Source organism: Cibotium barometz, chromosome 33 (assembly GCF_041138505.1).
Source record: "Cibotium barometz isolate CiBa-2024 chromosome 33, ASM4113850v1, whole genome shotgun sequence".
NCBI classification, from domain to species: domain Eukaryota; kingdom Viridiplantae; phylum Streptophyta; class Polypodiopsida; order Cyatheales; family Cibotiaceae; genus Cibotium; species Cibotium barometz.
The window spans coordinates 37,005,977-37,031,002 of NC_141078.1; the positions used below are offsets into that span (position 1 = coordinate 37,005,977).

Sequence of the window (25,026 nt, forward strand, 5' to 3'; positions counted from 1 at the left end):
GAAGCGTCAATCCAGCTTCAACAGCACTGGTTTCATCATCAGTGGGCACCGGTTGTTGACAAATGCCCATTCTGTGGAGCACCACACTCAAGTCAAGGTCAAAAGGTGCGGCTCAGACACCAAGTTTCTGGCCACAGTACTCACAATGGGGACAGAGTGTGACATTGCTCTGTTGATAGTAGACAGTGATGAGTTTTGGAAAGGTGTCTCTCCTGTGGAATTTGGGGCTCTTCCCAGTTTGCAAGATGCGGCTACCCTATAGGTGGTGATACCATCTCAGTAACAAGTGGAGTAGTGCCTAGGATTGAAGTTACATCTTATGTGCATGGAGCCACGGAACTTTTGGGAGTGCAGCGTGGATACATGGGCGGAGTAGCTCAGTGCGGAGTTACTGTGGCTTGGCGGTGGGCAAGTCTACTCCGAAAGCGAACCAAGAGCTACCATGTTGGATTGTTCCTGGTTGTAGGTTTTTATCTTTTTTTTTGGTTGGAGAAGTAGTACTCCAACAGGGAGTGAAATCTCCCTGGTTGCGCACACCAAGGTTGGTTCCGTGAGAGTGGACTAGTCATGTTCAACTTATAGCGCGTAGGTCTCAATTTCTTGTTTTTTGAATTTTAAACTTTTACGTTCTTTTACAAGTTGGCCATTGGAAGTGCTTGTTTGGTTGGATATGTGGTGCGTTAGTTAAGGTCACCAGTGAGATGGGTTCTCTCAGCAGCGAGGATGCCGTTTCTCCCTTTGACCCGAACTCTAGCCTGACTCGCATGGGGGATTGTGAGTGTTTATCATTCACTCACAGTCTTTAAGATCTTCATAGATGGGTTTGATTACCAGCTTATGTAGTGGGCCATTGAGATCTTATCTGAGTGTTCTCACAAATACTCTAGATTGAATATTTGAGGATGTGGAACTTGATCTAGTTCTTAAAACTATAGCCATGTTGAACTTTGGAACAAACTATGCATCATATACGATGTTGCGTAGTTCATCTAGTTGGAAACACCCATAGGCTTGGGTGCATATTCATCCAGATGCTTGCGATTTTGTAACTATTTCTCAGAAGAGAAAAAGAGTGTACTTCTGTGTCACAGTCAGTTTCATGCTCATTTGATAGTATGGGACGTCAAGTGATCATAAAGGTCATTGTGGTCTTGGTGGTATGGGACACCAAGGCTCATACACAGAGGTTGTGACCCTTTGGCTGGTTGTATGCTTGTAAGTGTTTGAGGCAAGATTGAGCTTTGACACTCACTTGATAGCCTTTTGTTGGGAAGAAATCCAACGATAGAGCTCGAAGAAGCTCTGGGTAACATAGCCGTGATCATATACTAGTTTGAGAATGTCATAGAACCATTTGTGAGCAATGAGACTAGTATTGTTGGATGGTTGTTATACGTGGGGAACGCCCTACAACATTCAAGGAGTATAGACTCGTCTATATCTAACACTCGTGTTCATTCTTGAGCGCATGTTTGGTTGCTAGCGTACAAATTATGGAAGGAATGACTTTCATGAATAAGAAAGTAAATTCTTATTTTGCTTGGGCTATTTAGTTTTACAAAGTTCATGTTCTTGTAGAACCTACCAATTGTAAGGCACTAGGAAATGAGTGGAGCATTACCCGTATGAGATGGGATTACTACATGGTTAAAGTGAGAAGTACTTCATTCCAGACGAGCATGGTTATTTACTTTTATTGGATCCAACGTAGTTTTATAAACCATAACTGTGTTTGTTAGAAAGGAATACTAAGCCGGAGAGCTCAGCAGAGTATCCTAACATGTCTTGCGAGTTTAGGGCTGAACACCGTGGTTCAAAAGTAAACTCAAGGTTTGGAGCTGATCCAGAAAGATCAGAGACAAACCACAACAGATTGGTGTTAATCTGGAGTGACTACACGTAGATTAACACCACTCCAGATTGGTGTTGATCTGGAGTGACTACATGTAGATCTTGAAATTGTTGCTGCTAGTACAGAGTGCCAACAGTTATCTTGATCGTTTTTATACTCAGGCATGGTATTGTTATATGCGCGTGCACTTTCCAACAATCATCGCCTCCCTCGCCAGAAAGGTGTGTTTATCCGGAGAGATTAGTCGAGGTTTTTGCGAGAAGAAGAATGACTGCTGATCCAGAGCGATCAGACAAATCTCTTGGATTATGTACCGAGACAAAGCACTCAAAGGTGGACCCTTCATGCCCAATTGACCTTGTGTAGAATCAAGGGAAAAAGTAGTAGTTTCTTTTAACCGATATCGGTTGTTGACTTCCAATGAGCTCAAATTTTATGAAAGTCACAAACCTTAGATATTCTAGATAAAGGCCTAACTTGTCAATTTGGTGTGGGCAACTTGCCAAGAGTGTTCAGAGTGTACTTTTTTTTTCCAACTAGTCTTTTGGCCCAAGATCCTCCCATAGTTACCAATTTTTCACCATCCGTAGGTGGCCGCCCGTAGACGCTTATTTATCCACCCGTAGGCAATGCCACCAAGGAAGCACCAAGGGGGGTTTTGAGCCCAAGACCTCTTGGTCCTAGGCAAACACCTTCACCACTTGAGCTATCACCTCATTGGCGTGTTCAGTGTGTACTTGGGTAGGTGTCGAAGTGTTTTCACATTATTCACACTGAAATTGAGTCTACGGCTACTATCACAGCCTAGCAAGACTCATATTTTGATGCTGAACCATAGAGTTCAGAGATTGACATAGTTGTTGACTGGATATCATTTGATCAACAATGATTTGGTATTGGAATGCCCCAAACTTTGTGCCATAGTGCCAAAGGTTTAAGGTCAATCTAATGAGCATTTCATAGTAAGTAGCTTGAGCATCTTGTTAGAGATGGCTCCTTCAGATATTCCAACTCGGAAAGAGTTTATCCATGAGTAGGGAGTTACTCAACCAAATCAAGAGAAGGATTTGGCGTTTTAGATAGACAAGCTAAAGTGAAGGCACTTCAACTTTACCAAGCAAACATCACCATTAAATTTTAATTTAAAAAAAGCCAACTTGTACTAATTTGTGTTTTGGAAATATTTATGAAGTTTATATGAGGATCTAGTATTCCTTGTTTGTCATCGGTTACCGTTGGATAGTATATTGCCACGTACGAGTAGATAGTGCATCGCCACCATAATGAGGAGGCAACAAGGAAATATTATACGGCAATCTTCATATTGGTTGTAAACACAAATCGGATGAGTGATGTTCATATCATAGCAATCTCGAAGTATAGAGATTAAGTTTGTTTGTCTATCTGTGTAAGGTGTGTTGGAGGCATACCTAAACCGCATATCGTAGCATATGTATATACAAACCGGTTAAACAAGAAAGGAATTCTCAATTCTTGCTTTGCAGTAATCATTGTCCGTGGTTGAAAATGGTTTATAGAATGATTTACGACCAATTTGTCTAATGTTTGACTTAGTAGAGGTGTCCAGTGAGCCCGCGCTTGTAAAGGTGTGTCTGGACAGTACTACTAACATTTAGATTCAACATGGTAACCCATAGACATTTCCGTAGAGACATAGCTGGCCGTTGAGTCACATGGTTGTAATGCCAAGCATTAGAGTGGTTGCCACAGTAGACATGTGGATAGGCATATCTTTACTCATGGGCTTGGGAGTTGTACGACTCTCATTGCTTGCATGTTACTCTTGATTTTTCAGTAGTACGTAGACACTATAGATCACATAGACATCATCTTCGTTGCAAGATGTGTACGTTGTTTTTGGAAGTACGCAAGAACTTTTTAAGAGGGGAAAATGCAGCTATCTATCCCTGGACTATCTGTTTGAACTCCATGTGGTTTCTAACCACATGAGAGAAATATCTTTGGTGTCACTTTGCTAAAGACTTGTAATAATGTGGTTTCTAACCACATGAGAGAAATATCTTTGGTGTCACTTTGCTAAAGACTTGTAATAGTTGCGCAAACTTGTTGCATTGAACTCCATGTGGTTTCTAACCACAAGAGAGAAATATCTAACGAGCAAAGAAGTCGGAGAACATTCATTGTGAAGCTTTTTAGGATTTGAGAACTTCTCGGGTATACAAAGGCATGATGTTATTCGATGCCTTAGTAGTGGTTTGTGTTTTATTAACATCTTTTATAGTTGCAAGTGGCAATTATGGTTTAAGTGCTTCCAAATGGAACACTAGCGCTATATGTTTCATTTGTTGTAGTACTTACGGAAAATACAAGTTGTGCTTCATGGTTCCCTTCTCATAGTTCTTAGGGAAGTCAAAGGCATAGATGACCGTACGGTCTGTACACAAACACTTGTTTATAACTTTCTTGGCCGTTTTTGCAGACCAAAACTATTCTTGAAGGGAAAAATGAATAGGTTGACTAAGCTGGCCAAGATTATTCCGACTTGAAAGGATGTGAAAACATCTGAGCTTGCTAGGCTCTTTATTGAACATCTCTACAAACTATATGGCGTGCCCGCCCATATAGTGTCTAATAGAGATAGGAGGAAGTTTGATAGTCCTTTTGAAGGGAAATCTTCAAAAAGTTGGAAACTCCTCTGAGTATGTGTATGGCCGACCATCTGTAGCTTAATGGTCAGGTAGAGAGAGTCAACAAACAAGTGCTAGAGGATATGCTTCGTGCATATGTTAGCAAACAGGCAACCCAATTGGAAGAGGTTCCTGGCATATTTGGAATTTGCTTAGAATAATTTGAAACATTCAGTGACTGGATTTACTCCATTTATTTTGATATATGAATTCCAATCTAGATCTCCTACAGCCTTAGAGCTATAGATAGTTGCATAGCCTACAAACTTGAGTTGCCAGAGAGCTCTCTAGTGTATCCAGTTTTTCATGACAATACGAAAAACAGTGGTCCACCAGGACAACGTAGTTTGTCCTAAGTTTTGGTTGGGTTCTTGGTGCCACAATCACTTCCACATGAACCAAAGATGATTCTTGGGTTCAAAGATCGGAACACAAGATATACTATGTATCAATAGGCACTTACTACGTGGAAGGATGGGCCGAAGGAAGCGTCAACATGAAACCAACTAAGAACGTTTACCAAATCTTTTTCCCTGTTTGTTTCCGAAAACTATTCTTAAAGGGGGGGTAATGTCACGTAGCGTGTAATACGCTTACGGCTCGAAAATTAGCGGAGTCCAAGCCTCGGAGCATGGCCGGCGGGAGCTAGTGGGATTCAGGGGTGAGATGCCTCGGAGTACCATAACCGGCATAGAGCTGGATGGTCGGGTGACTGGGCGGTCGGATGGCCGGCCAATGTATATGGGCAGGCCTACACATAGCTAGGTGAGTGTGTGTGGACATACACACATTATATCTATGGTTGGGTGGTGAATCTGAGCCAAGTTTTCTTCCCCTCCTCGCTCCCATGGCTATGGTGAGGCTGCGATGTAACAACTTTCAAGACAATGAAGATGCTTCTCAAGAAAGACCCAAGAAAGGCAAAACCAAACTGTCTCTCTTTTATCTAGAAGGCCGTGGATGAAGGCCTCTCTTACACGTGTATGAGTCCAGATCACTCCGCTAATTGGTGCCTCTGAAAGAAGCAAGAGGATGCTCAAAAATAGGCCTGAAAAAAGAAAGTGCTTTGAGTGCAAAACGTACCCTTTGCTGGTGCTTTAAGGATCAAAGGTGTTACATGCCTATGGAAGCCCAATCTTGATTAACACTAAGCAAGAGAGATTAATGCTAATCCTACTTAACTTGCAAACACACGGAAGACAAGAGATGTAACCAGTGTATATTGTTGAATGCCCATATATACAATGGTTCTTGGATTGTAGATCCGAATCATGCATACCTATCTATGATGCAAACAAAAGGTTATTGCTGAAAATACAGCTTGTCTTCAAAAAGTTCTTCTGGTCATGATCTCCTCTCCTTCTGCTTGTGTTCTTTGTCTAGGATTGCCTCGGGCCGCACACCAGCCGGGGTTCTTGCAAGCACTTAAGAGATAATGCTTTGAATGAGGTTAAAGTGCCTTTATATAGGTTCTGTAAGACAGACAGCAGCGGCGCCTGTTCCACTGGCTGCACCCATGGGCTGGCGGTGCGCGGGTCAGCAGCAGCGGCCCAAGCAGAAGTGCATGAAAACGAGCAGAGGCAGCAGTAAGGCAGGTGTGCAGAGAGAAGCAGACTCCAGAGGGCTCAGAGCAGGGAGCATGGGCATGCAGAGAAGCAAGAAACCAGAAAAACCCTAATGACAAAGCGAATACACAAACCAGGCTCTAATACCAATTGTTAGTCCTCGAGTTAGCACAGGTATGCAGCTGAGCTAAGGTGTTTCAAAGATGTCCATGGCTATGAGTGTGTAGAGAGAGAGAGAGAGAGAGAGAGAGAGAGAGAAAGAAAGCTGTATTAACGTCTACTAGAGGCCGAACTCGACCCATGAGACAAATCAATGTACAACTGTCAATGTCTTCTGGATGTCCAGAAAAAAAAAGGACAAAATGAACATGAAATAAACTATGAAAGTACTCAGCTAGTGGGGGAGTGTGATGGATGGAGCACTACTGCTAGAGGCTCAGTATGCAACCTATATGCGCAGGGTATACAAGAATGCAATGCAGATCTATCTAGCTCCAACCAGTACCATAATGGGGGTGTAATATGTGATACATAGGCGATCGTGAGGCAAAAATACCTCGGAGCATGATCTCCGGGTGTGAGTGTAAGTGAGCTAGCCGCTCCTGGATATGGTGCTGATGTCGAGCCCGTATCTCTGTGATCTCCCTCTGATGTAGTCTGGGAGTCTAGTAGCCTCGTGCTCTCGATCTCCGTCTGGCTCGCGCGCTGAAGTGTAACCCCCTCCTATGGCAAGGTAGGCACTGGGATAGATCTCTGGAAGAAATCAGTGAGCTGGAGCTGTCACCCACCTCTCCCTGTGGTATGAGTCCGTAGCAGTGTCTCTCTGTGGCACTGTGTCTCTAGCAAGAATTGGCCAAATCTACGCTGGTCTGCGGACTCCATGATCTGGCGGAGTGAGGGATGTCCGTGGTGTATCTCTCTCTAATGACACTATATGCTCTGCATCTGCATACATAATGTTCCTCACTCTCAACCTCCTCCTGGCATAGTCTGCATATCCTCTCTGCTTTGGGGATCCGTGCTGCCCTACCTGCCTCAATCTCAAGCTGGTGTGATGACACTCTGAGCTGGCCAATCACCACTCGGGCATTGTGAGGCATGTACACATCCATGTATCCAGGTCTCTGTATGAATCCATCCGCTGAGATACGCATAAACTAATCTCTGTAGTATAGCATCGTCGGCGGTAGAGGCTGACTGGGTGTAACCCAAGTCTCTTGAGTGTATCGCTGCCATAAATCCTACCGAAGGACTCTGTTCCTCTCACTGTGAGAGAGCTGGATGTGTGGTGCATGTATATCATACTGGGAAGGTGGCAGGTAATCTATGTCAAGACCATGCTGAGTGAGCCACTGTATCATCTGTGAATACCATGATCTCCTATCTCCACTCTCTACGAGCTGCTTGGACGCCTCAAAAGCTCTATGTGAGAGTCGATCTGATGGCATATCTCTGATCCTCTGTATGAAGCAGATCATCTGGAAGAGGGCCTCTACTAGTATAGGAGGTGCAGCAAACTCCGTCCGGACAATGTCATGTGGGATGGAGGGTTTGCTGCGGATCATCCGTGAGAGCATGAGAATCTCTCTATCTGAGACCATGTGGAGGTGGCGAGCCCAGGTGCCCATACTGCTGCAGCATACATCAAAGCAGGGGTGACTAGTGTGTCAAACAACCACCCCTTCGTACGGGGCTCCTGGAAGTGTACCTGGTGACATTGTCTCTCTAGCATGGCCAGAGCTGCATACCCTCGTGTGAGTCTATCCCTAGCTGCCTGTGCCATAGTAAATCTTCCTGGCAGAGTCGTAAATGTAATCCCTAGGTACACATATGAGTCTTCAAAAGACCCAATATGTCTATGAGAAATCTCATCATGGTACAAAAGAAAACAAAGACTAGAGCTGTGAACTTGGAATGTCAAATCTGAGAGAGAACAAAGCTCTAGAGAGAGAGAATAGATTGCACGACTCAATGATATTGACTTTTTTTGTTGTAATGCTTCACCAAGTACAATGCTTTTATAGGCCCTAGGCCTTATCTTTTGACTCACAATGATCGCACACACAAATAGGAGTGTGCCACATGGCACACTTACCCTATCCATTCATAAGAGTGGTTTCACACACCTTAACTCACATACATATAAGTGAGTGTTCACACCCCTTTAGGGGCTGTTCACATAGAGACAGAAGCGGGTACACAAACAGGATGGACACACACGGGATGGTGCACACACATGAAGCTCCAAAATACCCAACAAGGGTGAACCGTTGATATCTAACACCTACCAGCTCAATCACAGCATGAGGGACAACATTGCCAGGGCAACCAAGCCTTCCCTGTCCTGCTGCTTAATCTGGCCTAGGTACAAGCATGCAACAACTCAATTGTCCTGACTATCATTCGATTTGAAGATTCTCTTGCAGCATGAATATGCAAAAGGAGAGGTAACATGACTTAGAAATTCATGGTTAGCCCCATTGTATGACAGATCTTGAAAGAGACATGTTACTTGGATTTAAAAAATACAATTCAAGTGTTAGAAAGCTATATTGGCAATGATTGTACACTACACTTTTCTTAAACTTTACACTTGTCATATTGCATGAGAAATAATGAACAAAAGTTCAACAAAAACTGCTGAAAGTCATATCCCATGGCCTTCTATCATGCTCGCCTCCCTCAACCAATTCATACTCGCCCCCCTTGCTCTTTATCATACTCGCCTCCTTCAACCAATTCATACTCGCCCCCCCTGCACGGTGACAAAATTTCTCATACTCACCCCCCTTGTGCACTCAACCAATCTTGAAAGACGCATGTTACTAGGATTTAAAAAATATTATTCAAGTGTTAGAAAGCTATTGGCAATGATTATACACTACACTTTTTTTAAACTTTACACTTGAGTCATATTGCATGAGAAATAATGAACAAAAGTTCAACAAAAGCCGCTGAAAAACTAGTTAAATACCTCTAATGTCTGACCACCAAGTAGTATCGCTGATGTGACAGCCATGAAGCAGATTATGTACTGTAAAGGAGCCACGACATAATAAGCCCAAGTAGGTCCTGTACAAGGAGAATGAAAGAGTACAATTAATTCTAATCCTCTCTTTGTCTCTCTCTCTCATTGTATCATTGATCACTGTACCACTGAAATTTACATAACTGTTTTTTCTTTCAGCTCTAATTTGGGATTTTATTTGAGTTTCCATGATTGAGTCATTTCATGGACATAATGTAACACTTGGATACTTTGTAACACCTTTTTTTCCTCATAAACCCTAGTAATCTTTTGAAGACGTTGATGGCTTCAGGAGATACTGCCTCTATAGCTCCGTCTGAAGCACACCACCGTGAGAGGAGTCTATCACAAGCACCACAGCCTAGTAAAAATAACAATAGAAGGCACCAGAACACCAAGCCACTATTCCTTAGTCCTCAGCTTCCCCAATGGGATACTTCGATACCCTCCCAACCTCCCTAATCAATCCAACAGCTGACTCAGGTTGTCCTCTAAGGTTAGCTCCTATTTCCAATGGCACTGATCTACTACCTAACAGCCCCTCCTGACCAGAGCTGACATCCAGCTGACTAAACTCACCTCCAACTGATTAAGAAGTGCTGAGACTCTGCCTCCTAAGTCCTCTCTTTGTATCCTGTCAGAAATCTGCTCTTCAGAGTCCCAAAGTGTCCTCCGTCGTCCACTAGCCTCAAGTCCTTGTCCTAAAGCCTCTCAGAACTAAGCAGCTGACCTTTGTCTAATCATAAACTCTCTTGGCTGCCACCGGCCCAAGCCCTTCCAAGAGATCCCGGGGGAAAGCAACAGCAACCAAAGAGAAAGAAAAGAAAAATATATATTTATAAAGAAATGTAAATAAGGAAAACAACTGCAAAAAGTTTCACCTCCTGGTGACATACCCCCCTCTTGAAAGAAGCAAGCGACCTCGATTGCAAGTCCACATGCAAACGGATGACACAGGACGATCACAAGATTCCCCAGGTGATTAGTGTCATCGCATGTATCTCCTGCCAACGGATGACACAGGGCGATGATAGGAATTCCCCACTACCATTTGTGCCATCGCAGGTTCAAGCCTTTCAAATACATATTTCCGGATGCAACACAGGGCGATAGCATATATCTTGTACTATTAGTGTCACAACATGTAAATCATTCATTTGAAGCGTAACAGATACAACTTCAAAGCACTGAAAGTTCATTCATTGATTAAGTCATTGACAAAAAATGTCAAAACTGTACATTGCCAAACATATAATACAAATGTACAGGTCATTCAGAATTCAGCTTCAAAAAGCAGAAATAACTGGGACAGACTCTCCTTTCAGCTTCACATCCAGAACATGAGTCTTATCCCTATGTACAATTGTGATTTTCCTGTTGAAAGCATCCAACACTGCATGTTTCCTATGACACCATGGAATTCCCAATAGGACATCACATCCTTCCAAGGGCATGATAAGAAACTCCTCTGTGTCGACATAACTCTGTATATGCATGTGAAGTTTGCCAAGTATGGGAGTGACAGGAACTGAATGCCCAGGGCATGCCAAATCAGCCTGTCCAACTGGTCCCATCTCTTCAGCACGAATTCCTAACTTGGCTGCCAATGCTGGTGAAATAAAGTTGGCTCGAGCACCAGGGTCAAAGAAAATCAGCACTGTAGCATCTCTGATTTTACCCCATGCTCTGCACAATTCTGTCGCATCATCACATGGCTGATCACCAACCATGTCAGGTATCAATCCTGCACTCGGCATTGTCTTCTTCTTGGGTGGCCCTTGTTTATCCTCCGCATCTTTTGGTGGCTATTGTGGACATTTTGCAGCCATATGCCCTTTCTGTTCACAGATGAAACATTTCCCAGCTTGCATCAATGCCTTTCTCTCTTCAAATGACTTGCCATATAGTGGCCTCTTCTGTCCTTTGTCTTGAGGTTCCTTCTTCACTGTGCTCTTAAAGCCACGTGAACCTCCCTGTAGCAATGCATTAGCCATGTTTGCATTCTCAATGAGCTGAGTCATATTAGAAACATTGGTCTTAATGCAATAATCCCTGATTTCTTTGGGCAAACCACAGCAATACTTCTCTATTTGCTCTGACAATGGCACTGTCCTGTAGGAAGTTACTGGCAAGAGTGCATCCCAAAACTTCTTATTATACTCTTCCAAATTTACACACTTGGCTGCATCAAGTTTGTGCCATGCTGTCATAACATCCACTTCAAAAGTATTTGTAAGCCAGGCAAAAGAGAACTGCTGCTTAAACTGAACCCATGTAGCTGGTGCTTGTCCTTGCATCAAGAGTGAAGTCCACCATTGCAATGCATTACCTTTCAAGAAAGTAGCAGCCTTCCGCACCTTAGAAGACTCTGTAAAGTTACCCCCAGTGTATGCTGCATCAAACTGCTGAATAAAAGTCAGCGCTTTCAATTTGTCCTGCATCCCACTGAAAGTCTCAAACTTTACTGCTTGACCTCCTTCTTTGTAATCCTTTTGCACCTTTTCTGCATCAGTCCTTACTGCTCTTTGTCCACTAGGTTGAGGAAATTCAGCCACACTGACAGGTGCTGCGGGCCCCAAAGCTGGACTAAAATAAGTTTGAAATCCGGACTGCACACCTATATTGGCATAAAGAGGGTTCACAACTTCCATAGGCATCATTCCTGGTGACCCTCTTGACATCAGTCCTGGTAAAACTGTGGGCGGCCTAGCCATGGCCTGGAAAACAGACCCACCACCAAAATAGCCAGGCTGGGAAGCAATGAATGGAGGAATGGTCGGCATGACCCTTTGCACATTACTGCCTTGGCCATTAAATGCCTATACCTGTGCCTGTGTAACATGCTGCACTGGATCAGCTGCCACTGCTGGTGTCTGCTCTACATGCTGTGGCATCCTTGGCATTTGTTCCTGTGCCCTCTCTATTGCATGCTGGGATGCTTCAACTTGGGAATCCCCTGTACGTGACTGCAAAAATTTCTTCATTCTGGGATTCTTAACTAGCTGCTGAAAAGTTCCAAGCATGCTAAGAAGCTGTGCCTGAAACAAATCCTCCTATTCCTGTTCTTCCTCTAACGAGGCTGGCTGTACTACTGGCTCCGTCCGAGCAGAGGCTGACACCTGGGCACCTGTCATCTCTATACGCTGTCTGCGAGTAGAAGAGGAACTCTCTTCGGCAGGGAGCTTGCCTTTCCCTTTGTCTGTCATACTGTCAACTGAAAGTTTAAGGGAACCTGTATCCAAAGAAAGAGACCGTACTCTTTCTCACCTGTAATCAGTTGTACCTCACTATGCGTGTCTCTTGTTCACCCAATCCAATCCTGTCCGGGCTCTTGCAGAAAAGAGGACACTATCCCGGCAATGGAACCATAAAACCGGTCTATGGACACATAAAGCGGTAATTCATTCACAAATAACCTGGACTTACTCAGACACACAATCACAGAATCCTCGCTCCCTCGCTCAACAACACATTGGCCCCGAAGTCCGGCGCCCCTTGCGGTATTTCTTTATTGTTAAAAGGTTGGAAATTACAAAGCACAAGTGCAACAAAGCACTCTACTTGCATCAGCTGAGTTTTACAAATTCTGGGAGAAATTTGCCAGCATAACTGCACTAAAACTTTTCCATAACATCTCAGAATGAGTCCCAACTGACAGGCTTCACTTCCATAGGCATCAGGCTACCCAATGGAGTCCAAAACATCACAATTCAGCTTGCTGTAATTTTCTGCACAGACCTGTTTTCAGCTTTGTTTTCAGCCCAAAATAACCCTTGTACTGTACTGGAAGACTTTAGAAAAGTCCTACTGCATTTTGGCATCAACCGGGCAACATAACAGCCCAAAAACAGCACCTAAACAGTGCTGAAACAGCATTGTATTGAAGAGGTTATTATCCTCTTCCGTCCCTGCTTTGGTGTAGGAACCAACTACACCTGTTCCTGTTCAAGGAGGCAACTAACCTTTGCATATAAGCATGAAATTCACACAACTGTACCTGATTTTATCTCATGAGAGCATTTCCATAGTCTCCAAGAGAGAGAAAGAGAGAGAGAGGCTGTGGGGAGCAAGCTCAACCCTCAATTCATGAGTTGTAGGGCAAGGGAGTGCACCACCATAGCTGATTTTCCTGCAACAAAACTACACGATGGCTGCAAATGAGCCTCCTCTTCCCAAATTCCCACGCTTCCCTCTTCTCTATGAGGAAAATGCACCAAAATTTGACACTTGGCACATTTTTAAGCCTTTTCCACATGCAATCTTCCAGGCTAAAAATCTCCTGACTGGTTCACATTCTCACAACAGTCCTTTGTCAGCTTTTGGTCCCCTTGACATTCTGCACAAATTGACGCGAACACTTTTCAATTCCGACACTGCCAAAAATAGCAGTTCCCTAGATTTTAGGGATGATGTCATCTGCATTCCTTCTGGTCTCCTGACCATCTTTGACCACTATGGTCACTTCAGAATTTGCTTAGAATTCAAGATACATTCACATTTCGGTGGCGGCCACTTACTAGTGTAAACTAGCCTATACCCTCATTCAGTGGCCATGTCCTGGACACTGTCATTCATCTTTCAGTGCCCATGTCCTGGACACTGTCATTCATCTTTCAGTGCAATTCTCAGGCTTAGCCAACCACTGGTCCAAAGTCCCACTGGCTGACCCATTCTGACATTGCAATGGCCCAAGCCCTTCCAAGAGATCCCGGGGGAAAGCAACAGCAACCAAAGAGAAAGAAAAGAAAAATATATATTTATAAAGAAATGTAAATAAGGAAAACAACTGCAAAAAGTTTCACCTCCTGGTGACAGTATGGTATTGTACGAACCGTACGATATCGTACCAGACAACTATGTTGCTACCACAGAAAGCCTGTAAAACACCAAGCCTTCTGATAGCTGTTCTCAGACAGACCTAAAACAGTCAGCTATGCCTTAGAATTGCTTCCTATCAACCCAAATAGATCAGAACAGGTTCCCAACACAACCTGCTAACTATTCTGATGTCTGGCTGACACAGAATCAACCCCTACTCAGGCTGGCTGGCCCAACACAAACTCAACCTTAAACAGTTCTTTAGTTATCGCCTTGTCTTCTAAAGAGCTCCATCCACGCAACACATAATTAAACCAAAACCAAAGAAAAACTCTTTAATTCACACAACTTGATTATCTGTGTATTCTAAAAAAACTGTGCAACACATAACAGACTCTAGGAGTCGGGATTGAGCAAATGAATGAAAACCACAACAGAACAAGAGAGCTCTCACACACATGACAATGACAAAAACCGGATATATGTTCTCAACTTCAACAAAATCATCAACAACTATATAATCTACCGCCACAGCTTGCAGGCTTCTTCCTAGTGTAGTTAGTATAATTCCCTGTGTGGTGTTGTTAACCGCGCTCTCAGAGCTTCTGAGAGCCAGTGAAGGTTATATAAGAGATAGCTCCTTTGGATATTTTAACTCGAGAAGAGTATATCCATGAGTACGGAATTACTTAACCAAATGGAGGGAAGGGTTTGGAGTTTTTTAGACAAAGTGGACGCAGTTCAACTTTACCATGCAAACATCACCCCCAAAAAAAAAGCCAACATGTACTACTTTGTGTTTTGGAAATATTTTATGAAGTTTATACGAGGACCCAATTTCACATGAGGAAGCTCTAGGAGTCTTCTTTCAGCCCTAAACACCATCTTGGAACATGCTAATGCAAAACACACACAAAAGAGAGAGAAGACACACACACACACACACACACAGAGCTGAGTATAATATATATATATACCCAGATGAAACCAGGAACATGCCCAAATTCACCTTTTAGGAATGTGCATGTTAGATACTCATGGTAGTCAACCCACAAGACTATATAACTATCAACTCCATTATGAATAGTATGGACTAGATACTACGATATCCCCACTAACGTCATCAGTGCCCAACATTGCGTGTAGAACTCTGTATCAAGATATGCTCTCTCACACACACTCCGCACACAAAAGCATATATTCACACAAAGGCCTTCGTACTGAGTTTCTATCAAACCTCCGGAGATGTAGGGTAGACTCAACCATAATGAAGCCTAGCACTAAGGGAAGTAGCAAATAGAAAGAATTAGTACAGCAAATAAGTAGTTGATAGGGCAAATGCACCGCTAAAGATAGAAAGAATTAGCACAATATCAACTGGCCGCAACTCGGACGAAAACTTCACAATGTGAAATCTGCATGTCTGCTAATACGGCTGAGCTATATACCTAGATGAATCCAGGAACATGCCCAAATTCACCTTTTAGGAACGTGCATGTTATATACCAACCCACAAGACTATATAACTATCAACTCCATTATGCATAGTATGGACTAGATACTACGACATCCCCATTAACGTCATCAATGCTCGATAGTGGGTGTAGAACTCTATATCAAGATATGCTCTCACACACGCACTCCACACACACACACATAAGAGCATATATTCACACAAAGGCCTTCGTACTGAGTTTCTGTCAAACCTCCGGAGATGCAGGGCAAACTCAACCATAATGAAGCCTAGCACTAAGGAAAGATATTTACAACCATAGCTTGTCTTCTCGAAAAGATAGATACCCTAATCTCTGCCTAGTCTATGACTCAGTCCTACTGAATGAGTGACAGTGAGCCAAGCTTTGCCTATTTATAGGCCTTGAATGCCTTGGTGGACTGGCCGACTTGCTATCGGCCAGGTCCCCTAGACAATACACCTGACTTGCTGCAGCCGACAAATGTCCTTCCTCTTGCACACTAGCTGACAACTTTATTCCCACCGCCTTTCTGCCCATACCTTAGCTGCTATAGCTCCACAGTCAGCTCCAAAACTGGTTCTATCTAGTTCTTTATCTTGTTTGCCTTCAAGATTAGCCCTGGGATTAGCCAGTGCATGTCTTGCACATGACATCCTCCTTTGCTAAACTTGATGACAGGATTCCAATCTGTGTTCTTGGATGACTGTCATCATCTCATTGTCTACTCACGAAGTCCCAACCTGTCATCCTTCCCTTCTTGGCAACCTTTTCACTGAAAAGCCCACCCGGGCTCCAAATCCACTCTAACTCTAATGAAGATCTCTGCATCTGTTCCATCTAGTCCCCATTCCATTCCTAGCCTATCCCTGAACACTGTCTCTGGTCTCCTTTCCTGAGTATTGAGTCTGACACTCTCACTCCACCCCTTTAAGGATCATCCTCCCTAGAACCATTGCATGAGAGCCTTTCCTGGTGTACCCCAAGTGGCACCCGACTCACAGGACTACCATTCCCTTGAATTTTGTGGAACACCACCAACCAAACTCCTGGGAATTCTTCCATGCCTTGTGTTCCTTTCCTTGGGCCTCGTACCTGTGCACTTTCCTGTACCTTGGAGCTGCGCACCTTCATCTAGGACTGAATTAGTGTTTAGCCTTTCTGAGCCTAATGTTCTAATACCAATGTCACATGCGGAAGCTCTGGGAGGCTTCTTTCAACCCTTAACACCATCTTGGAACATACTGATGCAAAAACACATACAAAAGAGAGAGAGGAGAGAAAGAGATACATGAGTATTCAATATATTATAATGTACAAAAAGGTAGTACAATCTTTCCAGCCATAGGATGTCTTCTTGAAAAGGTAGATACCCTAATCTATGCCTAGTCTATGACTTAGTCCTGGCTGGACTGAATGAGTGATAGTGAACCAAGCTTTGCCTATTTATAGGCCTTGAATGCCTTGGTAGGCTGGCCGACCTGCTATCAGCCAAGTCCCCTGGACAATACACCTGACTTGCTGCACAGCTAACAGATGTCCTTCCTCTTGCACACTGGCCGACAGCAACCTGGGTAGTCCCACCGCCTTTCTGCCCATACCTTGTTCGTGGTTGAAAATGGTTTATGGAATTGTTGTCTATAGTTGAGAATGATTTACCACTGGTTTGACTTAGTTGAAAATGGTTTATGGAATTGTTGTCTATAGTTGAGAATGATTTACCACTGGTTTTTTGTCTAATGTTTGACTTAGTGGAGATGTCCAGTGAGCCCACACTTGTAGAGGTGTGTTTGGACGGTACTGCTAGCGTTTAAATGTTAGCATGGTAACCCAAAGACATGTCCATAGAGACATAGCTGGCTATTGAGTCACATGGTTGTAGTGCCGAGAGTGGTTGCAAGAGCAGACAAGTAGATAGGTACATATCCACTAGTGGGCTTGGGAGTTGTGTAGCTATCCCTACACTATATGTAATCTCAATTGAATTTTACCACATTATAGAACACTTTGCTAAAAACTTGTAATAGTTGCACAAACTTGTTTCATTGAACTCCATGTCATTTCTAACCACAAGAGAAATATCTTTGATGTCGTAAAACATGCAAATAAATCCCTTTGATGTCGAAGAACATTCATTATGAAGTTTTTGAGGATTCAAGAACTTCTTAAGTATACAAAGGTATGATGTTATTTGATGCCTTAGTAGTGGTTTGTGTTTCATTAACATCTTTCATAGTTGTTGCAAGTGGCAATTATGGTTTGTGTTTCACTAACATCTTTCATAGTTGTTGCAAGTGGCAATTATGGTTTAGTATTTCCAAATGAAACACTAGCGTTACATGTTTCCTTGGTCGTAGTACTTAAGGAATATACATGATGTGTGTCTTCTTTTCTTTGTTGTAGTACTTAAGAAAGTTTTAGTCATAGATGCACACAAACACTTGTTTATAGCTTTCTTGTCATGTGCATCTGTTCATCCCAATGCTCATAGACATGTATATTCTCATTAGCAAATATATGGGCAGATTCAGGGACAGTTTTAGAGCAAATTTTGCAGCCCTACAAGCTCCCAGAAGTACCCAAGACATAGCCCAATCGTTGGGACACCTTTTGGGCATAGTTTGGACACAAAATATGACTGTTTGGACAATGTTTTGTGGGAAAAATAGGCAAAACCGACTTGATTACGAATTCATTCCTTTTTCCTATAAATAGGATCATTAGGCATTCATTAGAATCATCATTCAAAGATCAAGAGGATCCATTTGTCAGAGTCTGCAAGGCAGCAAGGACACAATGGTGGATCAGTAGGGGCTTCTCTTGTTCGATTGCAAGGATCTTTGGTATGCATCATGAAGCTGTGAATCAACAAGATCATTATATATATAGCATGTTTTAGCAATATACAGTAGATTGGGTCTATCTCTCCTTCTCTTTTGTGTCTTTGCTAAACATAGGATTAGCGTTATCTTCTTTGCTTAGCGTTAATCATGAACACGCTTCCGCAACGCATGTTACATTGGTATCAAAGCTTAGGTCATCCTAGGACAGTCCTTAGCTTATGTTTAGTGGATGCTGAATTAGGGTTTGCGTTTTAGGGTTTACGAGCAAGATTAGGGTTTGCATTTTTGCGTTAAATCTGCGTTTTTGCATCAGCTTTTTGCTCATTTTCAGCATAGTATAGTGCTAGAAAGTCTAGTTTTCAACCTAGCATGATCCTAGGGAGTTTAGAAAGCATGTAGAACTCTAGATTTAGGATTTTTGGTCTGATTACAACAAAAAAAACAGCAAAATAATATCATGAGTTCAGAGGCAATCGACGATGACTTTCTCAAGACTTTGCGGAGTCGTCAGGGACAGGAAGATGAACGATACAAAAGGGAACAAGAACGCTATGCTCAGTATGAGCAAATCATCATTGGGGCCAGGTTTAGGCAACAACTCATAGAAGAGCTTCAAGAAGAGGCACGTCAAGGCTCACTTCTATGCGAGCAAAGATGGACACAGCTCAAGGAGACATTGACACAATTCATGGCAGCATCAACAGAGGCCAAGAAGGAATCACCTAGGGTTGTGACGTAGCCCATGACCGAGAGCGTTTACCCAACGAAAAGAGAGCTTCTAAGACGAGTTCTCGGGAGACATGATCACAGAAAGAGGGGTTTCCGAGGTGGTGCCATTACCCGGGATGCACATGCCAGAACCAGAACCAAAGCCAAAGGTAGAGCCAGAAGCCAAACTAGAACCAGAACCACAAATCGAGCAAGTGGATCTTTCCAAATCCTATTTGGAGGAGGATGAGGTCAACCCCAAAGTTCCCAAGGAGGTGGATCTCTCCAAATCCTATTGGAGGAGGATAAGGTCATCTCGACAGTTTCAGAGGAGTTTTCAGAAGATCCAAAGACCAAGCCAGAGAACTTGGATTGAGCCGATGGATATGAAGTGCAATCTTCAATTGGACTAGAACGGAATCAGAGCAAAGGTGTATGGATTACCCCAATGCTCCAAGCTTAGCAAGAGGGGATGTCATGTGCATCCGTTCATCCCAATGCTCATAGACATGTATATTCTCATTAGCAAATATATGGGCAGATTCAGGGGCAGATTTAGAGCAGATTTTGCAGCCCTACAAGCTCCCGGAAGTGCCCAAGACATAGCCCAATGGTTGGGACACCTTTTGGGCATAGTTTGGACACAAAATATGACTGTTTGGACAATGTTTTGTGGGAAAAATAGGCAAAACCGACTTGATTACGAATTCATTTCTTTTTCCTATAAATAGGACCATTACGCATTCATTAGAATCATCATTCAAAGATCAAGAGGATCCATTTGTCAGAGTGTGCAAGGCAGCAAGAACACAATGGTGGATCTGCAGGAGCTTCTCTTGTTCGATTGCAAGGATCTTTGGTATGCATCATGAAGGTGTGAATCAGCAAGATCATTGTATATACAGCATGTTTTGGCAATATACAATAGATTAGGTCTATCTCTCCTCCTCTTTTGTGTCTTTGCTAAACGTAGGATTAGCGTTATCTTCTTTGCTTAACGTTAATCATGAACACGCTTCCGCAACGCATGTTACATTTCTTGACCGTTTTTGCAGACAAAAACTCTTCTTGAAGAGAAGAATGAATAGGTTGACTAAGATGGCCAAGTTTATTCCAACTAAAAGATGTAAAAACATTTGAGCTTGTTGGCCTCTTTACCAAACGTCTCTAAAAACTATATGGCCTACCCACAGATATAGTGTTTGATAGAGATAGGAAGTTCGAATAGTCCTTTTGAAGCATAGTAACCAAAAACAACGTTTCCGCCCTCTGGAAACGGTTCGGCCGTTTTCGGAAACGGCAGACCAGCGGAAACGCCGTTTTCGTACATTTTTTTTTGGCAGCTGGCATGTCGGTTATTTTGTAGTTTTTGAACCATTTAATTTTGAAAATTGGCAGTGCCACAGTGGGCACCTCTGACTCCCAAGTTTGATGATCATTGCTGATATGTATGATGTATTATGATCACAATTTGCAGCTCGCTATGTATGCTTCAGCCTTCAGCCTTCAGTTTTTTATGGTTCACATGAATTTGCCGCGACATCATACATGTCCATTGTCTACATTCTGTTAAGTGTTATGATTCTAATGTCCACTTGAGTCTTTGATGTGTCTTGTTTGAGGTCTCTATGCATGTTTTTTGCATCTCTTGACATAAGTTTATTTAATAGGATGTCTCTATGCATGTTTTTTACATGTCTAAAATAAATTCAAAAGAAACTCCGTTTCTTGCCGTTTCCGACTTCGCAGAAACTCGGAAACACCGTTTCCAACCCGGTCCGAACCGACCGTTTCTGCCGGTCCAGGTTACTATGTTTTGAAGGGAAATCTTAAAAAAATTGGAAACTACTCTAAGTATGAGTACGGCCGACCATCCATAGCTTGATGGTCAGGCGGAGAAAGTCAACCAAGTGCTAGAGAATATGCTTCGTGTATACGTTAGCAAACACGCAACCCAATTGGAAGGAGTTCTTGCAATATTTGGAATTTTCTTAGAGTAATTTGAAACATTCAATGTGACTAGATTTACTCCATTTATTTGATATATGGATTCCAATCTAGATCTCCTATAGCCGTAGAGCTATAGATGGTAGCATAGCCTACAAACTTGAGTTGCCGGAGAGCTCTCTAGTGCATCGAGTTTTTCATGACAATATAGTTTGTCCTAAGTTTTGGTTGAGTTCTTGGAGTCACAGTCACTTCCACATGAACCAGAACGATTCTTGGGTTCAGAGATCGAAACACGAATTATATTGTGTATCGATAGGCACTTGTTAAATGGAAGAATAGGCCGGAGGAAGACTCAACATGGAACCAACTAAGAACATTTACCAAATCTTTTCCCCAGTTTGTTTTCACAGACGAAAACTAATCTTAAGGGGTGGTAATGTCACGTGAAAGCTGGACTAGATGCAGAGCGCAAACACCAGAGTGCGGCCGGCAAGTGCATCCAGGACATCTTGCTTCTTTATTGTTCGACGGAGGACAATGTGGTGGACCTCTTCACGAAGTCTCTACCTTAGGCTATGCTCTGGAGGCACTCCAGCTCCCTGGGGTTGGTTCCACATCCAAGAACTGAGAGGGGGTGTTAGCAATCATCTCTTGTCTGTATATTACACCAGGCCCTCTGTTGTGGGTGTGCCCACCCGTTTTTTGGTGTTTCCCCATTTTTCCTCACTTCCATGTATTTTTCCCATTTTTCCTAAGGTGTGGAGGGCTGTCGGCTGTCTTCTGATGCTGGCCGACTGTTGTGCGGCTACCCGACCTGTTCCGGTAACCTGGCCGACTGCAGGCACCCGGACGACTGGCTCTTTTTCTGGTCGTGTGCATGGTGCTGGTCGTGAGCAGTGGCTGCTGTCGGCCTGTTTTAGACTGGCCGACCAGCAACCTAGGGCCATATAAAATGGCCCCTTGCCCCCCCCCCACTTTCAAGTTGGGTATTGTTGTACCGGATCTTGTATATAGTGCAGAGTTCACACAACCTCACTCTCTCTTCTGCATTTTCTCTTCCACACACAGTTCAGCACTTTTCCTGTTGGTGGTTCTCTTGCGTTTGCTCATCTTCATGTCGGTGTCTAGCTACGTTGTGCTCTCAGCAGTCTGTCTCACATCCGCTGCGTATTCCAACAAACTCTTCCACCAAGGGGACAAGAGTCTGCTCAGAGAGATGCATACTCCTCCCTGGTGATGTGATGATGATGCTCCTGAACCATGAGAATATCAAGATCACCACCAACCAGTGCTCTCCTAAAATTAGCTTGTACTAAGAATAATGTGTTGTATCTTAACAGGTTGTGGAAGATGGACCGGTCTTATAACATATGGAGTAACATATGGAGCTCCCAGTTGCCTTGCAAAGCTAGATGCCTTTTGTGGAAGTTTTTGACGGGGGGGCCACCCCTAGGCTCTAAGCTCTTGGGGAGGAATATAGCCTCTGGTAAATGCAGCAAATGCAAACCCAGTCTGGAAGATTGTCTACATTGCTTTTAGCCTGGAAAGGGATGTGGGCTCAGATGAACACATGAGTGTAAGGGTTCCTGCAATATAGTGCCTCCTGGTCTAATTGGCTACTGGGAAAGTCTCTAGATGCAGCTGAAAGAGTAACAATCTATTTGGAAAGGTCAGGTTTACATGCCTTTGGGAGATTTGGTGTTTCAGGAATGCTTTGCCGATTCTGATGTTAAAGGAGTGGAAGCGGCTAATCTCATTATAGTATGAAAAATGAATATTTTGTCTATGATTCAGATCAATGGGTGGAATTCTGTAGCATACTAGACGCTGTTGTGTAAGTCATAGATATGGTTGTATATACATGAGGCTAGCTGCTCGCTATTGTGTTTAGACCGGATAGTTCTACTCCTTTGGAACGCAGAAAAGTCATATTTTGGTTTAACCCCAAAGAAGAAATGGGTGTATTACTGGACAGTCCTGCCAAGCAATCACAACATGTTCCTGTCAAATATGTGTGGGTTTCTGGCTTCAGTCGTCTTAGCATGGGGCTGGTGATGTCCCGGGAATACTGAGGTTTTTCTTTTGTTGTTGGTGAGTAGTGAGCAGTTTCTAGTGGCAGTTCAGTTGTGTTAGGGTTGCTAAAGGTCCCTGTACCTTGTTGGTTATGATGTATTTATAGGGGCTCAGTCAGTGTATGGGCTCTTTTTATTTGTATCTATGGGGGTTCAGTCAATGTATGATTACTGGCTCTTGGTGATGCTTTTTGGAGTCCTTGCAGGATATTGTAAAACCATTTCTGCCAAAAAAATATGCATTTCCAACATTTATATTTTGCCATAAGGGCGATACATTCAACAAACTAGGCAGCAGATTGCATACCCATGAGATGCATTGCAACATCCCAGAAGCGGAGACAGCGAATTCCTCGAGTTTCCAGTTCTTCCATGGTAAGAGATAACAAGTAGCAGGCATAAAAGGAAACCACGCCCGATACAGTCAGGGCAAGCATACCAGGGGCCCAGCCCAAGCATGCCATGGCAAAAGGCAATGTCAGGAGGGGAGCACCAGCTGTGGCAGAAGTAAGATGGTAGCCAGCATGAACCCATGTGCCTGCAAGGCATTATAGCCATCAAAAAAAGAGAAATGTCATATTTTTTACTGTGCGGCATTCTAGTATCATGCCTGGCAACAAGACCCATATCACCACATGGATTATCACGCCTCAAGGCCCGCAACAACACAAGCCTGGCACAAAATCCTTCTCCATACTTTGAGGAAAACATTACGTGTGTTACCATGCCTGGCCAGAGATCAAGTTGTGTTGATCTAAAACCTCAACAGCAATTAAGAACTCTCAAGGATGTGCCCAAAATCCTTGTTAATGAAGCAAGACTGTGCTTCATCCCTTGTCATTACAAGAAGTATGGGAAGAGCAGACACATACCTTTGGATTCAAGGACGAATTTCTTGCCAGCGTCTTCTTGAGGAGAATCATTAGGGGTTGGAGTCATTTTGAGACAGAGAAAGAAGTGCGTGTGCGTAGAGAGTGGATATGTAGTTGAGTTAGCACCGGGCAGTGCAGTGCAGTGCTTGAGGGGGGTACACATTACTTTATTTGGCACTCTCTAGGGACTGTGGACTTAAAACCATCCTCAATTTTCTCAAATCACACTTCAAAGTTCATGCCTGATACCTCTTTTTTTTTTCTAACCACTCACACAAAAAGAAGGATAACCTTCAAGCTCAACCGGTTTTTTTTTTGAAAAATTTCATAAAAGGTAAATCAGTTTTATAACTAAAATTTCAAAATTTCGAATCTTTTAAATTCACGCTAGTCAAACTTAGAACCATTCAGGCTAGTTTCTTGCAACCATTTAAATCTTTTAAATTCAAGCTAGTCAAACTTACTTCTTTTAGGCTAGCCAAACTTACAACCATTTTTTCTCAATTCGAGTAGTGAAAATCACACAATAGGACGATTTTTTCCGACATTGCTTCATGCCTATCTTTGCACATTTGTCCAAAAGTCGTGTCCCACTTGTCTTAGCGAGGGAAGGAGCGGTAGAAATTTACCTAAGAAAAGTATTTCCATACTTTATAAAATGTTATAGAATGGTAAAACGCAACAACACACAGTCCACTTATATCTTGCATAGAAAAGCATACCACTTTGTGTAATATCTTCCATTTGCAAGGTAAAAGTGGTTAAGCATCAATGGTATATCAATGGTTAGTATTGGTCACATTTTCCTACAATTGATGGTTGCAAGTAGCTTGCCTAGCCTGCCTCTCCTCTCTTCACCCAACCTTTTGCGCTACTTACCTCCTCTCCATGCTTATCTTGAAGTATAGAAAAACTACCCAAAAAGAAATGTATCTTTATTTGTTTATGGCAAAAATAAATAAATTTCAAAAAAACAATCATGGATGTCCTTTGAATCCCCAAAAATTAATACATGTGGAGACAAAAGTTGTCTTGTCTTGGTGTGCTTGTTATGGGAATTTATTATGTATACTCTTGTCATTTGGTTCTTTTATTCTCATGAAGTTATCCTCATAGCATTCATCTCTATATTTTTATATCTCTTCTCTATATTATATAAAAGAAGCGTTTCACAAAG

At 42.9% G+C, this 25,026-nt stretch overlaps 1 protein-coding gene across 4 annotated transcripts in view; it reads right to left on the bottom strand.

Annotated features, from left to right (window-relative positions):
- Positions 1-24,124, bottom strand: part of LOC147619524 (GABA transporter 1-like) — a 63,080-nt gene extending 38,956 nt beyond the window's left edge. The window contains exons 1-4 of one of the 4 annotated variants that reach the window (XM_086773200.1): positions 23,850-24,124; positions 23,613-23,705; positions 23,285-23,515; positions 9,061-9,120 (exon numbers count right to left, since the gene is read on the bottom strand). In XM_086773200.1, coding sequence (XP_086629326.1) covers positions 9,061-9,120; positions 23,285-23,515; positions 23,613-23,705; positions 23,850-24,012 — 547 coding nt within the window. In that variant the 5' untranslated portion in view covers positions 24,013-24,124. Of the gene's footprint in view, positions 1-9,060; positions 9,159-23,284; positions 23,516-23,612; positions 23,706-23,849 lie in introns of all 4 variants that reach the window. The other 3 variants (XM_086773197.1, XM_086773196.1, XM_086773198.1) reach the window with 3 other exon arrangements.
- Positions 24,125-25,026: the final 902 nt, after the last annotated feature.